General features: G+C 41.9%; 2 protein-coding genes and 1 long non-coding RNA gene across 3 annotated transcripts in view; 2 read left to right on the top strand and 1 right to left on the bottom strand.

The window, feature by feature from the left end:
- The first annotated feature begins 459 nt into the window (after positions 1–459).
- On the top strand, positions 460–11,541 carry pigk (phosphatidylinositol glycan anchor biosynthesis, class K). Its single transcript, XM_083541348.1, has 11 exons — positions 460–611; positions 1,307–1,360; positions 1,449–1,540; positions 1,624–1,759; positions 3,791–3,902; positions 4,017–4,113; positions 5,197–5,314; positions 5,538–5,648; positions 6,487–6,662; positions 10,145–10,223; positions 10,933–11,541. Exons 1-11 carry the CDS (start codon positions 528–530, stop codon positions 11,047–11,049), a joined length of 1,176 nt encoding a protein of 391 aa, XP_083397474.1. The 5' UTR covers positions 460–527; the 3' UTR covers positions 11,050–11,541.
- A 3,109-nt stretch (positions 11,542–14,650) lies between these two features.
- Positions 14,651–19,931, top strand: LOC310726120. Its single transcript, XR_014533640.1, has 3 exons — positions 14,651–14,922; positions 15,299–18,403; positions 18,469–19,931. It is a non-coding gene; the product is annotated as an uncharacterized lncRNA (long non-coding RNA).
- st6galnac5a (ST6 (alpha-N-acetyl-neuraminyl-2,3-beta-galactosyl-1,3)-N-acetylgalactosaminide alpha-2,6-sialyltransferase 5a) overlaps positions 18,755–25,038 on the bottom strand; it is a 30,649-nt gene continuing 24,365 nt past the window's right edge. The window contains exons 4-6 of the mRNA XM_083541354.1: positions 24,615–25,027; positions 20,343–20,450; positions 18,755–19,963 (exon numbers count right to left, since the gene is read on the bottom strand). Coding sequence (XP_083397480.1) covers positions 19,717–19,963; positions 20,343–20,450; positions 24,615–25,027 — 768 coding nt within the window. The 3' untranslated portion in view covers positions 18,755–19,716. The remainder of the gene's footprint in view (positions 19,964–20,342; positions 20,451–24,614; positions 25,028–25,038) is intronic.

The raw sequence follows: 25,038 nt of genomic DNA, 5'->3' as shown, positions 1-25,038 counted from the left end.
ATTATTTAATTAGATTTTATATATATATATATATATATATATATATATATATATATTTTTTTTTTTTTTTTTTTTTTACATTTATGATCTATACCTATATGATCTATATTGCAATTACTGTAAATCAAGTACTGCCCCTTAAGCATAAAAAAGTTTGTAAAATATTGGATAATAAATAATAAATAAATAAATATTTGGTGTGAATATATAAGAGCTTAAAGTTTAACAATTATTTTTGTTATTACCATTAGACATTTGCAGTTCTGTCAATTATGTTTAATATGAATAAAATATCACCTCAAACATCAATTAAAACGCTCAGGAATTGATTTTTTTATATATGTGAATATTAAAGTTTATGAAAATTAGTGGGGGGGTTTTAGTGCACGCACTTTATAATTTGTTTTTTTGTTTGTTTTTCTTTAACTTTTAACTTAAAGCCGTGTCTTTTATAAATCCGTGATCGATGCGCTACTTCCGGGTTTGGGAGGAGACGCTGTCAGAGCTCTCAATAGCTGCTAGCCGAAATGGGAACTTTTCTATTTATAACACTGTACGCTTTAATAAACTGTTTGGTGGTCTTTCCAGTCGCGCACAGCAACAGTTTTGAGGTAAATCTTCTTATTTTCATTTCTTTCTTTAAAATCGAAATCATTCTCTAGTGTCGCTTTGACAGTCTACCCGATTCATAGCAACCCTGGGCCCGTTCCGAATCGCGGATTGTTCCCTGCGTAGGTGCACTATGTAGTGAAGAAAAGGGCGTCTCGTGCGCATCAATCTAGTGCACTATTTATCGAATTGGGAAGGGTTTGGGCTTCAACGCGTTTCGCATAAAATAGGGTCATTTGCGCAAAAGAATATTTTGTATTACATTTTCAAACACAGAAAGGCGGATTCTATCTATCTATCTATCTATCTATCTATCTATCTATCTATCTATCTATCTATCTATCTATCTGCCTGCTTGTCTGTCTGTTTTTGTTTATATTTCTCTGATTAATCTATCTATCTATCCATCTCTCTCTCTTTCTCTCTCAAACCTTCTCTCTCTCTCTCTCTCTCTCTCTCTCTCTCTCTCTCTCTCTCTCTCTCTCTCTCGTATTATATGGAACATCTTCTATTAAACTCCCTGTACAGGATGTTAATCAACATCCTGCCCAATCAGGAATTTGACAGAAATGTTTCCATAGCAACCAGTCATGTCACATGATCCATTGGTCTTTATAGAGTAAGAACGAGTTTCATTCAGAACTGATTTTTCTACACATGAACTTCTTCACCATCTCGTTATTCACCCGTGTTTCAGACCAAAGCCACGCAGTTCTTCAGCAGCGGCCACACCAACAACTGGGCAGTGCTGGTGAGTGTCAGCCTGATTTCTCCTCCCCATCCTCATCCTCATCCTCCTCCTCATTTGATCTGATGTGTGATGTAATGCTTGTGCGCAGGTCTGCACCTCAAGATTTTGGTTCAACTATCGGCACGTTGCCAACGTACTGTCCGTGTACCGCAGTGTGAAGAGACTGGGCATCCCAGACAGGTTCGTATCACCATGACGACAAAGACCTCCACGTCTTACACCCACCCCCGCTCATCTCGTCCTCCTTCTCTGTCCTCCGTCAGTCACATCGTCCTGATGTTAGCCGACGACATGGCCTGCAACCACAGGAACCCCAAACCTGCCACCGTCTTCAGCCACAAGAACATGGAGCTGAATGTGTACGGAGACGACGTAGAGGTCGATTACCGCGGATATGAGGTGGGCGGGGCTTGTCGAACCATCCAGCAGGATTTGTTTGTTTCAATTTTATTTTATATATATATATATATATATATATATATATATATATATATATATATATATATATATATATATATATATATATACATATACACAGTGAGGAAAATAAGTATTTGAACACCCTGCTATTTTGCAAGTTCTCCCACTTAGAAATCATGGAGGGGTCTGAAATTGTCATCGTAGGTGCATGTCCACTGTGAGAGACATAATCTAAAAAAAAAATCCAGAAATCACAATGTATGATTTTTTAACTATTTATTTGTATGATACAGCTGCAAATAAGTATTTGAACACCTGAGAAAGTCAATGTTAATATTTGGTACAGGAGCCTTTGTTTGCAATTACAGAGGTCAAATGTTTCCTGTAGTTTTTCACCAGGTTTGCACACACTGCAGGAGGGATTTTGGCCCACTCCTCCACACAGATCTTCTCTAGATCAGTCAGGTTTCTGGCCTGTCACTGAGAAACACGGAGTTTGAGCTCCCTCCAAAGATTCTCTATTGGGTTTAGGCCTGGAGACTGGCTAGGCCACGCCAGAACCTTGATATGCTTCTTACAGAGCCACTCCTTGGTTATCCTGGCTGTGTGCTTCGGGTCATTGTCATGTTGGAAGACCCAGCCTTGACCCATCTTCAATGCTCTAACTGAGTGAAGGAGGTTGTTCCCCAAAATCTCGCAATACATGGCCCCGGTCATCCTCTCCTTAATACAGTGCAGTCGCCCTGTCCCATGTGCAGAAAAACACCCCCAAAGCATGATGCTACCACCCCCATGCTTCACAGTAGGGATGGTGTTCTTGGGATGGTACTCATCATTCTTCTTCCTCCAAACACGTTTAGTGGAATTATGACCTAAAAGTTCTATTTTGGTCTCATCTGACCACATGACTTTCTCCCATGACTCCTCTGGATCATCCAAATGGTCATTGGCAAACTTAAGACGTGCCAGGACATGTGCTGGTTTAAGCAGGGGAACCTTCCGTGCCATGCATGATTTCAAACCATGACGTCTTAGTGTATTACCAACAGTAACCTTGGAAACGGTGGTCCCAGCTCTTTTCAGGTCATTGACCAGCTCCTCCTGTGTAGTTCTGGGCTGATTTCTCACCTTCCTTAGGATCATTGAGACCCCACGAGGTGAGATCTTGCATGGAGCCCCAGTACGAGGGAGATTGACAGTCATGTTTAGCTTCTTCCATTTTCTAATGATTGCTCCAACAGTGGACCCTTTTTTCACCAAGCTGCTTGGCAATTTCCCCGTAGCCCTTTCCAGCCTTGTGGAGGTGTACAATTTTGTTTCTAGTGTCTTTGGACAGCTCTTTGGTCTTGGCCATGTTAGTAGTTGGATTCTTACTGATTGTATGGGGTGGACAGGTGTCTTTATGCAGCTAACGACCTCAAACAGGTGCATCTAATTTAGGATAATAAATGTAGTGGAGGTGGACATTTTAAAGGCAGACTAACAGGTCTTTGAGGGTCAGAATTCTAGCTGATAGACAGGTGTTCAAATACTTATTTGCAGCTGTATCATACAAATAAATAGTTAAAAAATCATACATTGTGATTTTTGAATTTTTTTTTTTAGATTATGTCTCTCACAGTGGACATGCACCTACGATGACAATTTCAGACCCCTCCATGATTTCTAAGTGGGAGAACTTGCAAAATAGCAGCGTGTTCAAATACTTATTTTCCTCACTGTATATATATATATATATATATATATATATATATATATTAACTTAAAGAAAGTGTACAGCTGCTGTAACATAAGTGACATCAGGGACTTATTTGTTTGTATGCTGGTTTTACAACAACATAAATATAAATAAAGAAAACAAAAGAAAATTTATCGAATCTTATCTATCTATCTATCTATCTATCTATCTATCTATCTATCTATCTATCTATCTATCTATCTATCTATCTATCTATCTATCTATCTATCTATCTATCTATCTATTTCTGGATGTGTTATCGGCTTGGTCAGGTGACAGTGGAGAATTTTCTGAGAGTGCTGACAGGGCGGCTCCCGGCGAGTTCACCTCGCTCCAAACGCTTACTCAGTGACGACCGCAGCAACATCCTCATCTACCTGACGGGTAACAACACTTTATTTATTTATTTATTTATTTTAGTTCTGGATAAAAATGGCCACCGCAGGACTGTAAGTGTGTTCAGTTTCTTGACGCTTGGTAACTGTGTGTTTGGGACAGGTCATGGCGGGAACGGCTTCCTGAAGTTCCAGGACTCAGAGGAGATCAGCAACGTGGAGCTGGCCGATGCGTTCGAGCAGATGTGGCAGAAACGGAGGTAGAAACATGTGAAACTTTTGGGCGCTGATTGTGGTGCTGAAATTGTACGCTATGATGTGTTTCTATAATAATGTGTGTGTGTGCTGCTGAAGAAATATCTATCTATCTATCTATCTATCTATCTATCTATCTATCTATCTATCTATCTATCTATCTATCTATCTATCTATTTATCTATCTGGTTATTAATCTCTCTTTCTCTGAATCTGTTTGTCTGTCTATTCATCCATCTGTTAATGATCTATATCTATTTATCCATCAATATCTCTCTCTCTCTCTCTCTCTCTCTCTCTCTCTCTCTCTCTCTCTCTCTCTCTTTATATATATATATACTTGTCTATCTGTCTATGCATCTCATTCCTCATGTGCATTTGTTCTCATATTAAGCTCCACTCTTCTCTGAAGATGTTCCGCTAGATTTTGCGGAGATTCATTCAGCCGTGAGGGTTTAAGTAAAGTCAGGTACTGATGGAGGTGAGGTGAGGAGGCCTGGGGGTGCAGTCAGTGTGAAGCATTCATGTGAAAGCAGGAGATCTTTCATTCCAACCCATGGAAAGCAGATCTTCATGGCGCACTGTCATGCTGGAACAGGTTTGGGTCTCCAAGTTCAGGGGAAAATTTCATGCTACCGCTTCCAAAGGCTGGAAAAGTCAGGTGACCTGATTCTATTAGAAGACTGGGGGTTATTATAAGAAGAAATAAGGAATGGAATGAGATGTTCAGAAAGCACAGTCAGGTGTCCACATTTTTTTTGCATATAGTGTAATTAAGGACGTACCTTCCCGGGATAGAGATCGACCTAAATCACGCGTCGATGCACATCCGGATTCGACCTCAACAAAGATCCAGGCGTATTAACCGGCTTTAACGTCAATCCCGCTAATCCGTTAATGGCACGTTTTGTGGGCCGGCGACTCGGAACCGAACGGGAGGTCAATGTGATGAGCGCTGAAACGTTCCCAGCTGCCGTTACGGCCACGCGTTAGAGTGCCTGCTGATGGAATAATTGAGCAGGAAGTCGATCCTTTTGTACGAACAAATGACGACTCCTGAACGATCACGTTTTTTTTTTCCCCATCAGGTATAACGAGCTGCTGTTTATAATCGACACCTGCCAGGGGGCGTCCATGTACGAGAGGTTCTACTCGCCCAACATTATGGCTCTGGCCAGCAGCCAAGTCGGAGAGGACTCGCTTTCAGTAAGCTCTCAGCGTTTTTTTGGATTTGACCCCAAAAAAAAAAAAAAAAAAGTTTTATTCCTAATGTGTAAAAAATGACGTATGACTGTGTAACAACTTGTTTTGAGTTCAAGGTGGGGAGGGGGCAAAAACTTTTGAGAGGTGGGAAATGTGGTGTGAAAAATAAAGATTTCCTTTTGTTGAATGAGTTTTGATGGTTTGTGTTTGTCGGTGTGACGTGCAGCACCAGCCGGACCTCGCTATCGGAGTCCATCTGATGGACAGGTACACCTTCTACCTGCTGGAGTTCCTGGAAGAAGTCCATCCTGCCAGTCAGGCCAATATGAATGATCTGGTCAGTGTGTGTGTGTGTGTGTGTGTGTGTGTGTGTGTGTGTGTGTGTGTGTGTGTGTGTGTGTTTTGATTTGAGCTGGTGGTGACATTTGTTCGGTCCATTTAAGCAAAACAACTGTAACTGATAATTGTGGTAAATAAATTTAATTTTTTTAATTTGTAATCGTGGTGAAATGGGGTCATAATAAAGACGCAAATTGCAGTGAAAAAAAAAAATTAGTTATAAAGTGGTAATTGTATTAAATGGAGTTTTTATAAAGTTGTAATTACGGTGAAGCGAATTAGTTCTAAAGTCGTAAATGTCCCGAAATGGAGTCGTAATTACAGTGAAATAGTCATTAAAAATTCGGGTAATTGCGGTGAAATAAAGTCGTTAGAAAGTCATAATTACGGTGAAGTACATTTATAATTAAGGCTTAATTGAGTTATAATTAAGGTGAAATGAGGTCATAATTAAGGTGATGGTCGGTCATTCAGACGCGTTATATAACGAGAAATGATATTGAGGGTGTATAAACAGTGTCACATCAAAGTCTGCCAGCTGTAATTATTTAAGTTTTGTTCCGACATTCACGGTGCTGAAGTTCGCGTCATTTCAGTCGTGTGCTGTAAGATGAAACGGTGGCAAGATGAAAAACGTGGCCACATTAAACGGACTGCCGAGTCCCCGTGTAGGTCAAACGCTTTGAAACGCGCAGGAGGTCGACCTTTTCTCTGCCTCAGCAGGTTACCCACCACTCAACGTGCCTGGGGTCTACTGGTTTCTATCTGCCTTTTGTTAACTCAAATAATGACACTCTTTTTGTTTTTGTTTGTTTTTTTCTTTTTTTGATCTTTAGTTTAAGGTGTGTCCCCAAAGCCAGTGTGTGTCGACTCCGGGCCACCGTACCAACCTGTTCCAGCGAGACCCCGGCAGCGTCCTCATCACCGACTTCTTCGGCAGCGTGCGCAAAGTGGAGCTGACGCGCGAGCTGGTGGAGCTGAGCGCCCCCGTCTGGGAAACGTCCACAACCACGTGAGCGATGTTTCCTTTGACGTTCGTCTTGGCGTGTTGTTATATACAATAATTGTGAGAGAGAGAGAGAGAGAGAGAGAGAGAGAGAGAGAGAGAGACGGGGGGACAAACAGACATCCAGTTGGTAAAAGAGCTAAGAAGAGGGAGAGATGGATAGAAAGAGATCCAAAGAGAAATAAAACAAAGAGTTAAACAGGCAAACTACTGACCTGTTCAATCAGAGGTGCCAAAACTTTTGGCCCTCGACCACTTTGGGAGGAAAAAAACTCAATCGCTTCCCACTCTGTATAATGTGATGATGGGATTCAGAGCGAACAGAGTGCCAAAGAACACTCTCTCTCTCTCTCTCTCTCTCTCTCTCACACACACACACACACACACACACACACTCGCGTGTGTTTTCTTTGCCATCAGCATTGGCCTGGAATCGAATAAAAGCCCAATTTGCGACATCCGCTCTACAAATGCCATTTTAATCCCCTGCTGCACATCTGTCGCCATGGCGCCGGCGGCGCAGAATGAAATCAGGAGGCCTCGTTACTCGTTTTCCTCCCGCTTTCCGAGTCCATTAGCGTCTATCTGCTCCATCAGCAGTCACAGACTCGCTCACGTCAAGCCTCGGTCACACGCCAACATGTTAATATTACAGACACACACTCGTTCTCTAACCTACATCTGTAATGTGAAGACCTTTACTCAGGACAGCTGTGGTGGGCTGAAAAGCATCAGGGATGCTGTGGTTGCTGTTAACAGGAAGCCATAAAACGTACCAAACTGTGGCGTCTTGAAGGTGCCAAAGGAGGTACAGAGTCCTTTTCGATTGTTCCAAAGCGCTGATGCTGGAATCTCCTTCCTCAGATACTTGAAAATCATCTCCACATCACCATTAAGCTGAAAAAGTATGTAGACTTCTGTGGAGCATGAATTTTCCCTTCACTTGAACAACGAGACCCAGGATGAAGATCTGGGTTCCATGTGTTGGAGCTGGAAGCATGAAGATATGGTTTCCACGGGTTTGAGTTTAAAATCTCCTGCTATAGAGCTCCAACCCTATTGAACACTTTTGAGATGACTTTACTATCGCTTTTGTGGTTGAATGACATCTAGAAGAACATCTTTCCAGAAGAGTGGCACTTATTATAAGAGCAAGATGGGGTTTAAATGTTAAATGCATCTACTATTGTCCATGATGAAGTAAACATTTCTATGAATATAGGTGTCTATCAAGGAGACCACAAGGTGGCAGTAGTGCATCATGGATTTCCTCTTCCCGTCTCCATGTGTCTGTCTTAGGCCCGTTAAAATCTCTTCAACATTCAAGAAGAAACCATATTCAATGATTCAAACTCGGATGCTGTTTAAGAAATGCTTCATTGCTGTTAAGCGTCGTTTCGAACAGGACGTTTTAACTGAATTCTCTCGATTCTGATTGGCTGGAAGGAGTTGATGGATTTATTTTTTTTCCTTTACAGGATCACAGGAGCATCGTAACTTCTCATTCCAGTTTACAGTGTTTGCTTGTTTTCGGTCTGTCTTTTTTTTGGTCATTTTTTGATGAAATAATAATGCAGCGTAAACATTCGCATGAAGCGAGCGAGACGTAGTCCCCTCCCCTCGAGGGAAGAGCGAGAGAGGGTGGGGGGGAATATAGGACTAACAGCCGCCTCCATTAGCACAAGCAGCTCCAAGCGACAGCTTTTCCAATTAATGGGAGAGGCGCTTCATTATCACAGTTTTAATTCAAGGCTTCGGAGGGGAAATCACGCCTGCGTTCGAACTAATCAGCGGGGCGGTAATGGACGAGGAATAGAGGGAGGAGCGAGCGCCCGCGGGGCACATGCCGATCAAGGCGAACCGTTCCTCGTTTCCTAATCGCTTGGAAAGCGTATTCGATTGGGCCACAGTGCGATTTCGGGGGGCTTGGACGAGATTCTCCATTCTGGCCCAGCCTGAGGACAACGTGCTGCGAGGAAACGCAGGATAAATTTGTCCCACGTAGTGTGGATGACATTTACATGGATAGTGTTGTCTGAAAATTAAGAACATTATCGACATAATTGCCCAATCTGGCAACCCAGTCATTAACTGTCTGGTTAACATGCTGTACTAAATAGTGAACATGGGGCAGCGTGATTCATGCCCCAGTGGGGCTTTTTTTTTTCATTTGTTGCAGTTCATACTTTTGACCACTAGGTCAAAACGGGCCTGTGATCTAGAAATGAGGATGCAGCACATACATCCACCTCATCCCTCGTTCCTCCATATCTCCGCTGCCTCCCAGCCTTGCCATGTTCTCCATTAAGAGGATTGTGCCGCCGTAATAGACTCTTTCTTCCGTTTTATCCTTCCTGTCCAGTGTTTAACGAAAGGCCATGAAGCAGCTACCGATGCAATACGATACGATTCACCAATTCGATTCGGCGCGATGCAACAATTTCTGACAGCAAATCATCAATTTACATAAATAAGTGCCTTCTGACCTCTCATGCTCAGGTGTCCACAAACTATTGTCCGAAAGCGTTTGTGGTTGTAGAACAGTCTTTCGTATCGATCAGCTCTCATTCATTACTCGAGTCCTTTGTTTCGCTCGTCTGCTCCGCGTCGATATCCTTCGCTCGCGTCTGCTATCCGCGGCCTCGTCCCAAATTACATTTCGTGAAAGGAGCAGCGTTTTGGCCCGGCTTCCTGATCTCCGAGTGCCCTCGATCGACCCGTAGGCATCCTGGAAGAGCTTAGCCAGCACGCGTCGAGGGCCAAGCTCATATAACCACAGGTCCACAGAAAGGGGGGAAAAAAAGGGAATAGGAAATGCAAGCAAATGTTTCTGCATGAATATATCAATAGTATACTGAAATTTCTTACCGGGGTGAAAAAGAACTAATCAGAAATCAGGGGAAAAGCGATCAGCGGCTTCATGCGACATTTGGAGACGTTATAATGGATCACGACGTGCTACGAGACTGAAAATGGGAGTCTCACGTATGACCACTTCTTATAATCGAATATAATCCATGCTCAAAATCTTGACACACATCATCGCCCCTCCCTACTCCTCATGGCCCCACCCATCTCCTAATGGCTGTGCCCTACCCCACCCAGCCCCACTCCGTATGGCCCCGCCTTACTCCACATGGCCCCACCCATCTCCTAATGTCTCTGCCCTATCCCACCCAGCCCCACTCCGTATGGCCCCGCCTTACTCCACATGGCCCCACCCATCTCCTAATGTCTCTGCCCTACCCCACCCAGCCCCACTCCGTATGGCTCCGCCTTACTCCACACGGCCCCACCCACATTGGACATTTCATCCTTTTACTTCCAGGATGCCAGATTGGAAATATTGTGCACTTTAAGCCATCGATCTTATTTATTATTGTAAGAATATGATGATTAAATTCATTTTTATGATTAAACTGCATTAATTGTTGTATGTGTGTTGCACAAACAGTAACGAGTTTTTTTATTATTATTATTTTCTCCAGGCCTGGAGCTCAGAAAAACGAGACGAGCGAGCTGCTTTCATACGTCGATCAGTTACCAGTGTCTGAGATCATTCATCAGGTACGTCTTAAATACTACATAATGATTTTTAACCTCATTCCCATGTCCTAGTCATAGAGGCTACGGCGAGGTCTGGCGGGAGACGACGTTTCAGGGAGGTGTCTCCAGTGTGAGCGCCTTCACGTGGTGACTTTTTCCTCTCGTAGTGCCACGACTTCAATCTCGTAATCTTGGTCATTATTTTTAAGGAAATTTATGGAAAAAACAAACACAGTGAAACAGTTCTAGTGGCACACGCCGCCAGCTAATGGCGCTTGGCCGCAAGAAGGACTTTATTTCTGCTTTAGAATCTCCTCCGAATGCCACGCAGACGTTAGTTTTCTGATGATAATAAGCGAATGGGCGCTCCTCCGTGCTCGGCGCACCCAGCCCTCTCTCTCTCGCGCGCCGTAACTTCCTCTAAAGACGGCCCTTTGTCTTCCTTCCCCGCAGGCCGCGTGCTGCTTTATTAGATAAGAGAGAGTTGTAGCGCTCCTCCGCAGCACGCGTATTTAAGTAGACGGCGCCGTCTTCGAACGTAATCGCGGAGTCAGGGTGGTACGTCTTTTCTTTCCGAGAGTAAACCTCTCGGCCGCATTAGCATATAAATGCACTCCTGCTGATGCATGCGTAATGGGGAAGGGATTTAAAAGTGAATATATATATATATATATATATATATAGTCACGGCGACATTTATTTATTTAATTTTTTTAAACGCTCCACACAGAAACCCAAGCAGAAGGACTGGCATCCCCCGGATGGCTTCATCCTCGGCCTGTGGACGCTCATCCTGCTCGTCTTCTTCAAAACCTACGGCATCAAACACCTCAAACACATCTTCTGATGTTCTTTTAGACGTCCCTGAGATCCGAGCGCCGATTCCTTTCAGTTCCGCGCTGTAATCTGGTTGTATTTCAGCACTTTTTTTTGTTGGACAGCGGCTCCCTTTTTTTTTACCTTTAATCCTCAGGTACAGTCGACCGAGGACAAACTCGAGTTCGGCGCTCGCAAATAAACTCACCTTCGATCTCGGTGTATGAAATTCGCTTCTTTTCACGTAGCTACATGCGTCCCAGCGACCCCTAGTGGCCCGTTGAGCACGTCTTAATTGTTCGGTACGGTTTATTCACGCCCCGCAGGATCGGAATTTGCCGGTACGCGGATTTCGCATGTAAATCATAGATGGAGTGGCATCAGGTTTGGAGCTGCAAAGAAGCAAACGCAAAGACACCAAAAATATTGGTGATGAACGTGTGTAAATATGAATTTTTTTTTTTTATTATTCATTCATTAGGGATTTTTTTTGCCATCTAATAAATAACAATATAAACTCGTCTGCGCTGTACGTGTTTGTTTAATTGTTTAAGGACGGAGTCTCCAGTTTCAGGGCTCCGTATAAATACACACCATCACATTTGTTCATGGTCACATGACAAACAGATAAAAAGGATTAAAGTCAAATCAACTAGAAAAAATATAAAATTGCTGTTTATTGATTTTTCTGCTTTCAAACATTAAGAGCATTTTTTTTTTTTTTTGCATTTTGCATTTTGCACAAATTAGCATTTTATTATCGCTTCAGGGATAAAAATAACTCTCTTCTGGAACCTTTGCACATTTGCAAATGAAAGAGGGTTTATTTATTGGTTGGTTTGTTTGTTTATTTATTCATCTCCTGCCCTTCCTCCCCCTTTTCGCTCATCTTCAAGTCAGTCTAATGCACCGAGAACAAAAAACCTCTCTGATGTATTATGAATGTATTATGGCTTTTTTTTTTTTTTTTTTTTTTTTTTTAATCCATTAGAGATTTTTTTGTTGTTGTTTGCTTGTTAAATGAGGTGGATTTTTTTTTTTTTTTTCTTTTTTTTTTTTGGTCTTTTTGTTCTCGAAGCTTTCAGGCCCTGCATAAATGATTATTTCACCCCAGTAATGAAATCGGACGCTTTTTTTTTTTTTTTTTGGGCTTTGAACGCTGTACTCCATTAGGGTTATTATGTCGACGGGTGAAGGGATGTTACACTATCGCACCATAACGATGGACTTGCGATTTGATTTATATCTCGCATTAAATAGAAATTCTGAGCGTCAGAAAGAGACACCCAGGATTGGGATTTATTAGGGTTTTATCTCCTTTTCTTTTATAATATAGCAAAAAATCTATATATTAAAAAAAATCTATATATTAAAAAAAATCTATATATAAATAATGTTTAAAAAATATACAAAAACCCCCCCCGGCAAACTCGCCTGGTAAAGAGAAGCGTTATCTATTTATCATTTCCATAAAGTTCTCAAGGACATTTCTTGCTTCTTTTGTCAGGGAAAGAAAAAACCCACAAGAATGTATTGAACGGATTTGGAAAGCATTTTTTCTCTTGCCTGTGGCTCGGTGAGAAACTCGTGCCGTTCACTTCGGATATTCACTTCCTTCTAATTATTATTACAAAAGGGGAAAGCAGCCTCGCGGGGGTGATAACTGCTAATTGCGACATTTAGGCGAGGTGTGGATTGTAATTTTCATGCATGCCGGTGCACCGCTGTGCATCGGAGACGCTCTTTGCTGTCGGATTTGAGCTTTTCAAAAGCAGTCTGGGTGTCTCACAAAACATCTTCCCAGAAGACTGGAGGGGAGCAAATGGGGATTATATGAGGAATGAGATGTTCAGTAAGAAGCAGCGGGTAGACGAGGGTAGAAGCGGTGTTGTTGAATTAAACCATCTCCTGATAGACGTTTTTCTCGTGAACAATCTGGCAACCCGGGGAGTGATTTGAATAGTCAATAATTTGTCAGCAGCTGCATCATAATCATAAATACTGAGGTAAATTCTGGACTTTTCTGGATCAAGTTTTGATTTAGTTTTTTTTTTTTTTTTTTACTATGTAAGACGTTTACACTCAACTGAATCAAACCAGATGGAAAGTGGATTTAGTATAAAAGTATCACACAGTATCATCTTGTGCTTCTCCGCCCATCCAGAGGTGGCGCCACCTACAGTTGTGTCCATCTACACATGTACCAGCGCCATTTTGGATCCCACCTCATGAAGAGTTTCGGACATTGGACTTTGAGGATAAACAACCTATTAATCACTTCTCAAAATAACCTTCTACATCTACTGTTTCTCCATCATTGGTTCTGGCATGGAGAAGTTGCTGTTAGATCTGTAATGTTTTAGATGTTGAGCTGTTCTATAAAGTTGCTCAGGAGCTCCTAGTTCCACAAGTTCAATTGTGAAAGTGCAGAAGAAATGAACTTGAAGAACACAGCACTCTGTAATTCTTATATTACAAGATTTTTATGTGAGGCCGAGCGCTTCATCCTGAGTTAATAGTTCTACTGTTGTGTTTGGCCGTGTGTGTGTTGGGACCGTTTCTATCTCCATTATCTCGGCAGGACATCCGTAACCCGGTCTCTCAGCCAGATATTGTCGTGCAGGAGAGGAAAAAAATGGATCGGAACAGCAGCAGGACATTAAAACCCTCCGGCTAAACACTGGAAATCCCTCAACGCCAAACGTGTCCTCGCTGTCCTTTTGTGCCAGGTGTTTTTTTTTCCCCTCTTTTTTCAGCTCAGTGTAGAAACAAACAGAAACGGGGTCCAGGCGAAAAGAAGAAACCTCTCAAATGTCTCTCAAATTATGCTTGCAGTCCTGATCGTGGTGTTCCACAGCTACTCACGTCTTGTTGGGAACTCCTACAGGTCTGGAGTCCATAAAGGTGCCATTAGTTTCCCCTCTGATTATGGTGAAAGATTTTTAACCAGAGTTCTTGTTGAGTCTACAGTGGGAAACGTCCTCGAAGTCGAGAGTCTACAGTGGGAAAAGTTCTCGAAGCCGAGAGTCTACAGTTGGTAAAGTTCTCGAAGCCGAGAGTCTACAGTGGGAAAAGTTCTCGAAGTCAAAAATCTACAGTTGGTAAAGTTCTCGTAGCCGAGAGTCTACAGTTGGAAAAGTTTAAACTGTGGTTTTTCATAGTTAGATATATTGAGAAGAAATATCTTCAAAAAAAATTACATCTTCAACAAGTGCGTTTTGTTGTAAGCACTCAGACAGTCAAGCACTCAGACAGTTCCTCAGGTTTCCCGAAGTTCATGAAGTCTCAAACAACTGAAGACAGACGTCTGTACAGAAGGGTCAGGAAGAGAGGGACCTCTGGGGGTTCTGCGGAATGAAATGGTAAGAAGGCACTGCAGGTGTCAGGCTGAAAATGTTATGGAATACAGAACGATTCCAGAGATGACATTTGTTCTGAAGCTACAGCAGGAGACTGTCTGAGAAGAGGCTGAGTGGAGAATCATGAAATTGAGGAGTTCTCCGGAAAGGTGAGCAGCAGCGCTCCAAGCTAATCGTGACCTGTAGAAGATAAGCACTTAGGGAAAACAAGCGGCTGCTATTTTTAGTGGATCGATACGCTTCTCATATTAAACTGTCATTTGTCTTGGAACGTTTTTTTTTTTTTTTTTTTACACAATTAAGGCTTCACAGGTCCTTCGTTTTGATTTCAGAGCTCTGAGTAGCGTTTTATCGACCGACACCTGATACAGATGCACTACGTACATACTTACAGGAACTCCGGCCATCACCTTGTTCAGTTACACTAACCTTTTTTGCTTCAAATGCACAAATAAACAGTGGTGGACAATAATGAAGTAAATGTCATTCGTTACTGTAGTAAAGTAGCTTTTTTGCGTATCTGTACTTTATTTCCATTTAGGGGAGTGGTGGCTCCAGCGGTTAAGGCGCTGGGTTACCGATCGGAAGGTCGGGGGTTCAAGCCCCAGTATCGCCAAGCTGCCACTCTTGGGCCCTTGAGCAAGGCCCTTAACCCTCTATGCTCCAGGGGACCCTTACGAGAAAAATAAACCAAGGACCGTGACATCGGAGCGACGTGGGGCCGCCTTCCCGTGGGCTCACCACCTGCAGGAGGGATCGTAAGAGACCGGTGCTGAGAGGATTGGGCAGCAGTCAAAGGCGGGGGCCTTGACAGCCCGATCCCTGGACACGGAGAAGTGTCTGGGGAATCTGCTTAGACTGCTGCCTCCGCGACCCAAAGTACGGATAAGTGGGAAAAGATGAGATGAGATTTCCATTTAGTGAGACTGTAACTTCACTACATTTCAAAGTCAAATATTGGACTTTTTTTACTCAACTACATTTTGCACAATCAGTTGTTTCTTTGTATATAAACATAACTGGTCAAACACGCGGCGAGTCACCAATCAGGATCGAGCGCACGCACTGTTTGAAACTTGTTCTGATTGGCGCTTGGTGTATCTACTGATCACCAACATACAGTTCAGCATCAGTTCAACATCAAGCAGAACATTTAGAGAGGAATAAATGATGATGAAACTCCAGACTTGAAATCGCTACATCACACGTGACCTTATTTGATTTATTTTATTTAATTTTTTAAGGTTTTGGGTAATTGTAATAAAAATCAATCAGTGTTTGACTCATTAATATGATTCTTTTAATAGATCAGTGTGCTGAGAGTCACATGCGAGTCTTTTTACATAAACTGAGTGGATTGAGTAAAGAGTCTTGCACTAAAAATGATAATAGGAACATTATAGACTTTTATTGGAGTCATATTTTACCGAGTGTATCGACTACAAAAGAACTGGGACAGCACACTTAGCCAAATAGCCAAATGTCGTTCTTCCCAAACTGTTTCCACAAAGTTGGAGGTACACAGCTGTATACAATATCTGGATATGTGATACACTAACATCAAATTTTCCCTTCAATCAAACCTGTTCCAACATGACTATGCCCCTGTGCACAAAGCCAGCTTCATGGAGAAATGCTTGGTCATTGGTGTGTTTTTATTGGTCTGCTATAGAACACCTTTGGGAATGAATTGGATTGCACCCCAGTCCTCCTCGCCTACACCACTACCTGACTTTATGAACACCCTTGTGGATGAGTGAAATCTCGCAGAACATCTTCTCAGAAGAGTGGAGCTCATTTTAAGAGCAACTGGAGACTTCGAGTGGAATGAGATGTTCCAAAACGGAGACGATCTTATAGTCTATAACCCTTTGACTGTGTAATGCATGGTGATACAAACACCATTGGACAAGTCTGTACAGTCTTATTATTAGCAATGCTTACAAGCTTTCTTGGGAGAATTACAGAATTCGAAATGATGGCGGATTTCCAGTCGCACCGACATACCTGGTATCGAGACACTCAGCTAGAGGCAGGAACTGGACAGTGATTAACTGCATCCAAAATCATTATCGCCGGTGTCCATAACATTAGCATAGCGCGATGCAGCACAGGAGCTGAGCGAGTCCTTAATGAATCTCCAGGAAGTCGCATAACTCACCCTAAAGAGGACGGCCTAGAAATCGATAGGACGCTGGCAGTCGAATCTATTCAAATAATGTCTATGTTTTTCCTGGGAATGCTTGGAAACAGCTATCGGTCGAGTCTGATTAATCTTTGCTGTTGCGCCTGGAATAACGTACGCTGTTCGCCAGTGACACCATTCAAACTTAAGCGATGTTAATTCGGTGATCCACGCCGCTAGCCTAAGATGAAGACAGGCGGGAAACGTTAGCGTCTCCGAGAATAATGCGTGTATTGATGGATGGCGAATCCGTGCGCCTCGTGCGTATCTGGACTTGTTTCGTCAGATTAAAAATATGGGAAAAGATTACACACAGACTCAAAGCAGCTTCCACGTCACCTTTCTTGTTTTACAGCTGCAAGCTATAATCAGATTAGACATTCATGGAGCCATGTATAATTGAGTCCAATCTAAGGGACTCCTATAAAAAGCCCAGCACATATTAGCGCTTGAAGTGATTAAAGGAGATGAATCAATGATTTAATTTGTCTCTGGTTACTAAGAATACATTACGTGCATTAAAATAGAAATCCCCGACAATGACATATTTATAGTACAATTATACATAGCGTACAATTCTTCACGTCAAGGCCACGTCATACTTCTTTATACCTGTATACGTGCTGTACTTAGCTTGACAATGGTGTTGGGAAAGTCAGGTTCCAATTCAACTGAAGTTTCAATTCATTCCCATAGGTGTTCAATAGGGTTTTGAGCTCTACTGCAGACTAACTGAGATCTTCCACACCCACATAAAGCAGATCTTCATGGAGCTGGCTTTGTGCACATTGGAACAGGAAGAGGTTTGAGTCTCGCAGTTCGAGTAAATGGAAAATGTGATCCTCTCGCACTTAAAGACGTCCTATAGAATCGTCTGTTTGGAGAAGAAGCATATGGGTGAAAAAGCCGGGAAAAGCAAATCAGGAATTTTTATTCAGGAAAAAATGTATTGCTAATTAATTCTCATTTCACCATCTGTGATTTCTGGAACTCTTTGATATCTGGTGAACAAACAACCACTTGATTGATGCTTGAGCAATTGAATCTTGCTTTATTCTAAAGGTTAATGATTCTTGGAAATCAGGATTTTTTATTAAAAAAATTAAAAGGAATTAAATAAAAAATTTTCAAAAAATTATGACTTGAAGTGACTTGATTATATACCTTACCTGCATTAAATTTGTATGTCAAATCAACAAAGTTTGCAAAAACCTTTAGTTTCTTATCCAACTGGAACATGGTAAAACATGGTGGTGGTAGCAACACATTAATCAATAGCAATACCTCTTTGTTCTGCAGTCTGTAATAATCAGCATAATGTCATTCTACAGGATGTTTGGCAGATTTTCATATATTTAAACCAAAACCTTGATTCCAGAAGTAAGTTCTGGACTTGTTTTGAAAGCTCCCTAGACCTCATAGTGCTGCTTTTAGTTTTGCAATGCAATATATGAAGAGTTCAAGGGATGGAGACTTCTGCAAGGCTATGTACAGCTACTTTGAGTATCTAGAGTTCCTGAATAGTCTGAGTATTTCACTGCACACCGGCAGTAATCAGTGAAAAGGAACCTCTATTACACCCATGCCGAGCAGATGCTATCTGGCTACTGGACCGTTTTTTTTTTTTTTTTTTAAGCTAGCAAGAAAAGTCAACACTTTCTTAGATTCTTAGGAGGCTTTTTTTTGGGGGTGCATTTGCAAGTCAGAGTACATAAGCATAAGCGCTGATTTCCTGCCTCTTTCTGCTGGAAATTAGATCACCAGTCGAGCGGCTGATTAATTCCCTGCTCTCTGTAAAAGTGGAATGTGGCCAATTTTCCGCCAAACAGGTCAAAGTTTGCGTTACTCAGTTTACGCCTTAATATCAATATAATAGTAGGCTTTTTACATTTACAGCATTTGCCAGACGCCCCCTAATCCAAGTGACTTATCTTAGTTATACAAGTGAGCAGTTCAGGGCCTTGCTTAGGGGCCCTGCAATGGCAACTTGGTGGATTTGAACTCACAACCTTTCACTGTTTCAATCGAACCACTTCTTACAGTTTTTCTTCCCTCAGCATTGCATCAACGTAACAGAGACCTTTTGAAAATCATGACTAACATTTAATAGTCAGAAATCGTTTAAAATACGCTGAATTTCCGTCACCTGCAAATGGAGGAAAAAGTGTTTTACTAAATGCAAATAGAGTTCCAGTTTATAGGTTCGTCCAATTTAGTGTCTCTATGACAGGAGGTGAACAAACAACCATGTGATTGATGCTTGAGCTATTAAATGCTTGAGCAGTTGAAAAAAATCTCCATTAGAAATCTCTTGAGTTTTCTTTAGTTAGAGAACCACAGTGGAAGAAATCGTTCCAATTCTAGCGAATCTGCATATTATACAGCAAATATATTCTACGATAGTAATACAAAGGCGACATTATTTCCTCATAAGCCATTCAGTCACTTAAAAAAACGAAAAAAACATCAAACACCAAAGCCATAAGGTGACTATGGGCCTAAAATATATATTTTTTTGTACAGTTTAATGGAAATGTTTTTAAATAGCTTACATATATTTATGTACCTTGTATGATCTACTATATACAATACAGTTGATTTTAGAAAACACAACAGATCCTGAGAATTCTGCAAAGCAAAGGAAAAAGGAACCTCCATAAAAAAAACATACGATGGTCAGATTAATAATAAATCATATTTAAAACCCTTTAAAAAATAAACGGCAATCATTTTTTCTGTACGGCTCAAAAAAAAGCTAAAATCATCCATTTATAGATAAATGTCCTTTTCATGCCTCTTGAAGATAACAGTGTATTGTACTTTGTACTGTACTGTAGATAAATCTAGAAAGATTCATCCAGGACTGATTTCTAACCTTAAGACTAATTGTGGTTAGGTTTATCATCAGCTTCTCTACACATGCATCTAGATTAAGGGGTTTTAAACAAAAAATAAAAAAAAACCCGTAAAACTTAAACACAGGTATCCAAAAAGTACCATGAATGCAAACTGATTGGAAATGCCCCCCCATCTGTAGAGCAAAGAACGACTTGATGTTTGTTGAGGTCCCTGTTTATTCAGTCTGCAAAAAAAAAAAAAAGCAAGCAAGTCGGCTCTTCGAACGTATAAGCCTGCGGACAGGACAGTTCCGGAGTCACGTCCTTCGTGACTGAGGCAACCCTGTGGTCCCTGTGCTGTTTTTGGGTAAAGGTGGTGGACTCCAGTCGGGCTGGTAGAAATGGATGTCGAATGTCCTCGCCCAGTTAGAAAAGACGCGTTTCTCGGTGATGAAGCGGTGATGGCTGCCCCGGCGTTCGCGCTCATGGGAGATGTACATGGCGCACTCGTCTGGCCCCAGCGGCTCATAATAGTGGTATGGGACAGACGGGCGCTGGGTTTCCCTGTGGAGAATCGTAACATGTTTCTTTTAAAAAAAAATCGCAAAAAAGTACATGAGAAAGTACATTCCCAGATTCCCAAATTAATCTGGTGCTGAATAACCGTAGGCAAGGCAATTAACCTGAATTGGTTCAGGAGAATAAGTGGAATAAATTGATTCCTTGTAACACAATAAAGCTTTCGAATGGCCTGAAAGAGGTCACGCCTCAGTGGAAAAGCATAATAAATCATCTCATTTTCTGCTCCTGGTTATTGTTAGATTGCAGTTTGCACGCAGCAGCATGGGGTGGGTGTTAAACATTATGACACGCCGTTCCAAGCGAGCAAAATAGATTTTTACTCAACATGCCGAAAGATTAAAGCAGGAGATTTGTGACTTACTTGCAGAAATCGGGAGGCACCATGCCGTAAACGTTAATTCGGTCGCACAGCTCTAGGGCTATCGTCATCGTGAACCAGCCCGTACTCAACCAGGAGTTAGACGTCCTCCTGGCGGCGAAAGAGAGAGAGAAAGAGGAAAAAGAGAAAGCGTCAGTGATTGATTGCAATGCTATAATTACATTATGCAAATCGGTAAAATTGGAGTTTATTTGCAAAACCCCCGAGTGCGAGTGCCATCCGAAAGGTTCCCAGTTGACGTGATCTAACTATAACTGATCATTATCATCAACTGCTCATCAACTCTCCTGTTCTGCCATCTGATCCTGAAGCCCTAATGACTTCCCAACAAATAATAACAATGAAAAAACAAACACCATTACCGAAGAACATCACAGGAGGTGATTGATTAGGTAGCCTGATTACCTGGGAAATTACCTGTGTAAAAAAAAGAGGGGGGCCCATCTGGCATCATGGTTCCATCTATGATCTCTTGTGAATATCAGCAAATTGAGCGTTCACTCAATGTCGAAATTATATGCTTTCTGGGATGCTGTGTTCACCTCATTTTTTTTAGTGTGCTGAAGTTTTTACCACATTGCACCAATGGATGACAAGTTCTTTTCTTTGCTCACATGGGTTTAATCCAGATCGCAAAAAGAGGGTAAATATATTATATCTACTGGAAGGTTTACTTGAACCTAATGCGGTCAGATGTTGGAAAATTCCAGAATTACAAGCTCCAACAACTAAGATATTGTTTTTACCCCATTTGTATCCAAATTCCACCCTATTATGTAACTGCTATCTAGCAACCGATACTTAGACACTGTGATATATCCTCTTCCACATACATGAGGTCACTAATACCCAAGATTGGTTCATGTTTCTATGATGGGAAAGAGAGACTGTAGAGCAGGAATATGAGCCAAGCTGCAGACTCATTTTTTCGGAATCTGGTGTGGCTTGGTTGGAATCTGCACCCACAATGGCCCTTTGTGGAAAAGATTGGACACCCATTTTATGTGTCCTTTTGTATAACAAGCTACAGAATGTAGTACAGCTTTTGTCAGGATTCGATGATGTCTCCTGATGATGGACCACCAATTAGAAACCATGTGATTCTACAGTACAGTGAAAGGGGTCCTTAGTGCCCTAGTGTGAAAATCCTTGATTTATGCCACTTATTGACCCTAATTTAAAGCCCTAAATGGAGCAATGGTGGCACCTTTGATCAGATTGCTAGGGGTTCAATCTCCAGCACTGCCAAACTGTAACTGTTGGGTACTTTATCTTCTCTAAACCTTATCTTGTGCTTTGAACCCCCGCTTCCTAACAAGCCAGAGTGTGTGAAGGACAAAGTATTTCAGTTTGCTGGAATGTACGTATATGTCACAAATAAAGCATCTTCTGAAGACATGGTTTCATTGTAGTAGGTCCTGGCTTACATTTGTAACAGCTTTACGAGTGTCAGCAAAGCATAAGGCCCCTTTGGTTTGATTTCAAAAGATGAGCATTAATGACCCAATGAGGAAAGAATATAAAATTATCAGAGGATTGCTGCAAGCAGTTGGCCTGGCCTAAGGTTGAAAGAACTTTGTGCAAATATTTAATAGGTGGTAGGTTAAGAATAATCAAGCAGATTTGAACTTTTCCTAGTAAAATCCAATGCATGAGTTTTGTTCTCTTGGAATCAGAGCCCTGAGCAATTACACAACAAGGAAAACTCTCAGGGCTAATCTTTTTCATCATTTTCTGCCATAAAACTATAAAGATGAAGGTGCTTGCTAAAATCAGGAGCCTCCAGCAGATGCCTAGGATTAATGGAATGAAATGCATGCGATTGATTTACGTCAAAGTGAGTTCAGAGTTCAGCAGGAAAGGCCAGATGGTTCATTATTTCTTGCTCCTGCAGCTTCACATTTCGTGAAAATCCATGTACAGTTGCTATGAGAATTACTGTGGCATACTGGGTGGAAAAAAACTTAATTCCACTGGACAACTAAGGCACATCCCAAATTTTGAGCCTGGAAGCTTTGTATGTGAAGGTAATTGCACCTGACAGCGCTTAGCCTGTGTACAGCACTCTAGAGAATAGAGTATGTGTTTGTGTTGTGGCAGTAATGACTCCTGTTGGTGTCACAGATGATGATGATCAAGTGATCGAGGGTGCATTCAGTTCTGTATTTCAACAAGTAGACTGTATTCCTGAAGCTCTTCCACTGACTAACATCAGTCTGAAACTCTCTATGCCCAGCCAAAGATTTAAGCTCCTGCTTGCAGAGCCACAGATATTTCCAAACCATTGGGAGATGATATTATTCTAGCTGTTGCTCCCCTGAGTTTTCGGTTTGATAGGACTTGACCGGCAATACTACCAGAAAATAAACAGGGGACATAGTCAAATGGTGTCCAAATTTCCTCAAGTGGCCCCTGTCTAATCAGTAGGGAAACAGTACTACTCAGAGTTCCTTCATTACTATAGAGAGTGTACATAGTCCCCTGTGGTGATTCCTTATTTTGTCCTTATGAGTTTATTCTTTTGGTTACTTCAGATTGCCATAGAGAGGATAAGGATGTAGAGTGATATCTGTTTATTGGTGCAATATGTATTCCCCATTAATGAGAAGAAAAGAAAGAAAACCGTGAACCCGAACACAGCTTTATAGACTTCATGACATCCTTGTTTTACATCCATTCTGCTAAGCATGTTCTTTCAATCAGCCAAACCTTTTCCTTTTGGTTCGTTGTGCAACAAACGTCAAATCATTTGGTCTTTCTGAGGCCCTGACAACAGCCCGATGTTGCAGTGAATATCAAATGCACTTTGGGGAAGAAAGAAACTGGATCTTTTGTCAAGATTTTTTTAAATGATGTGCTACAAAAAAATATGGCTGAACACTGCCAGTTGAATATGACAAGCCTGACACATGGAGATGATTTACAGATTCAGGATGGGGAGGTTTCACAGTCAAATGCGGAGACAACATGTGAGGGTTTGATCACATTACAATAAACTTAAAATAAAAGGTACATGATTAATACGATGTCCCGAAGACAATTGCGGGGCGAAGTATCCAAGAATTGGTTGTTTTATTGAAGCCTTTAAATGCGAGTTCAGTGTTTGTTCAGGTTGAACAAAGGCTTTTAAAAATCCGAGAAATGTAAACAAGGGATGTTATTAAAACTGCCAAAATAATGTGTGCACTCAACCAACGAATCAAACTTGCCCTAGAAATGTTGTAATATAATTAACAAAATTTTTATTAGGAATAGACAAGCAGCAGTGGCAGCTCTGGAGATCTTAAGCAACAAGCCTGTCAGAGTTCCTCAGAACAGTTTTGACAAGCCGAGTTTGCTCTTTGCAATTGCGAACGTGTCAGGCAAACACAGACTACAACAGCAGCAACTGCTCGCCCATCTGACACTGACATCTAACAGAGGCTTTTGGCGGAAAAGGCGTTGGCAGGTTTCTCCTAGCAAATTTCGTTCTTTCATCCTCATGTCTTCCTGCTCAACCAACTTACACCCCCTCCACCCCATTGTGCCACCTAGGAGATTTCCTCCAAGTAAACAAGAGATTAAAGATAAAAAGGGTGATTACATTAGAGAAGTTCGCAGTGTGGAGGGAATACTAATGTGCCGTAAAGCAAAAGCCAAGGATGGCCAGTGTCTCATTTAGACTAATTAATCAGTAGCAATATTTGTATTGCTTTTTTGTAATTAGACCCCGTGGAATTGGTGAATCTTTAAATCCGGCTTATTCGCCCGATAATCGTGTCGTTACTGGATTACTTCGGGACGTGCCAGTTCGGAAAACATGTAAAGCGAAATTGCGAATATGGGATTGTTACGAATCGTCAAGAGTTCCAAAAACAAACGTGGTATATTCTATTTATATTGCACACTGCAAGCTTAGGGACCAGAATGCCCGAAGACATAAATAAATACATAAAACCGCAGTACTGTAGCATTAAGTAAACATTTAAGCTTAATACCAAAATCCCTGGGGTTTTTATGTTTTTTTTAAATCCCAACCAACCCCAGGCAAAATAAACAAAAGTTGTAATTATGAGGGAATTAGCTCAAACAGGATTCCCTCTAGGGTTGGAATTTACATCTACTTTTCCTCATCACGAAGAAATGTTCTTTCAAAATTAAAGCAGGTCACCAAACACTGACATTTACACTCAATGTCTCATTTAACAGCATGCATACTGGATCTCATGAAAACTGTCCAGACACAAGCTTTGGTACACAATTAACTGAACTTACCTGTCTTTGCCCGTCTCTTTCTTAAAGAGGTCGTCGAACTGCAGCATCTTCTGCCAGGAGATGATGTAGACCTTGAGTTTGGGGAGCACCTGGTTCATGAGGCGCAGGTTGTTGTAGATCAAGCCCTTCCCATCCCGCCGCATGTAATTGCTTGGGCCCCAGAAGATGAACACGGTGTCATGGCTGGAGTTGAGCAGCTCGTGGCGGCTGCGTAAGACACGCTGCATGCTAGAATGTGCGATCACCCTCAAGGTGGTGCGTCGGCCGACGTCTGGGCCGAACCCGCGGCCGCTCGGCGCATCGTTCATTCGGATCACGCAGTCGGCCCTGTCAATCCCCTCGCCCTGCCCTCCAGCTGTCAGGTGCCCGGAGCTGGTGACCAGTGAGCAGCTTCCGCAGTGCATTTTCAGGGGCTGTAAGGGGC

This window comes from Silurus aristotelis (assembly GCF_946808225.1).
Source record: "Silurus aristotelis genome assembly, chromosome: 5".
NCBI classification, from domain to species: Eukaryota; Metazoa; Chordata; class Actinopteri; order Siluriformes; family Siluridae; genus Silurus; species Silurus aristotelis.
Note: the sequence above shows the minus strand (reverse complement) of the source record. Positions and strands in the feature narration are given on the sequence as shown.

Coding starts and splice junctions, on each gene's coding strand:
- pigk (XM_083541348.1), top strand. CDS start 528: ATGGGAACTTTTCTATTTATAACACTGTACGCTTTAATAAACTGTTTG. Junction 612..1,306: donor CGCACAGCAACAGTTTTGAG/GTAAATCTTCTT, acceptor CCCGTGTTTCAG/ACCAAAGCCACGCAGTTCTT. Junction 6,663..10,144: donor TGGGAAACGTCCACAACCAC/GTGAGCGATGTT, acceptor TATTTTCTCCAG/GCCTGGAGCTCAGAAAAACG.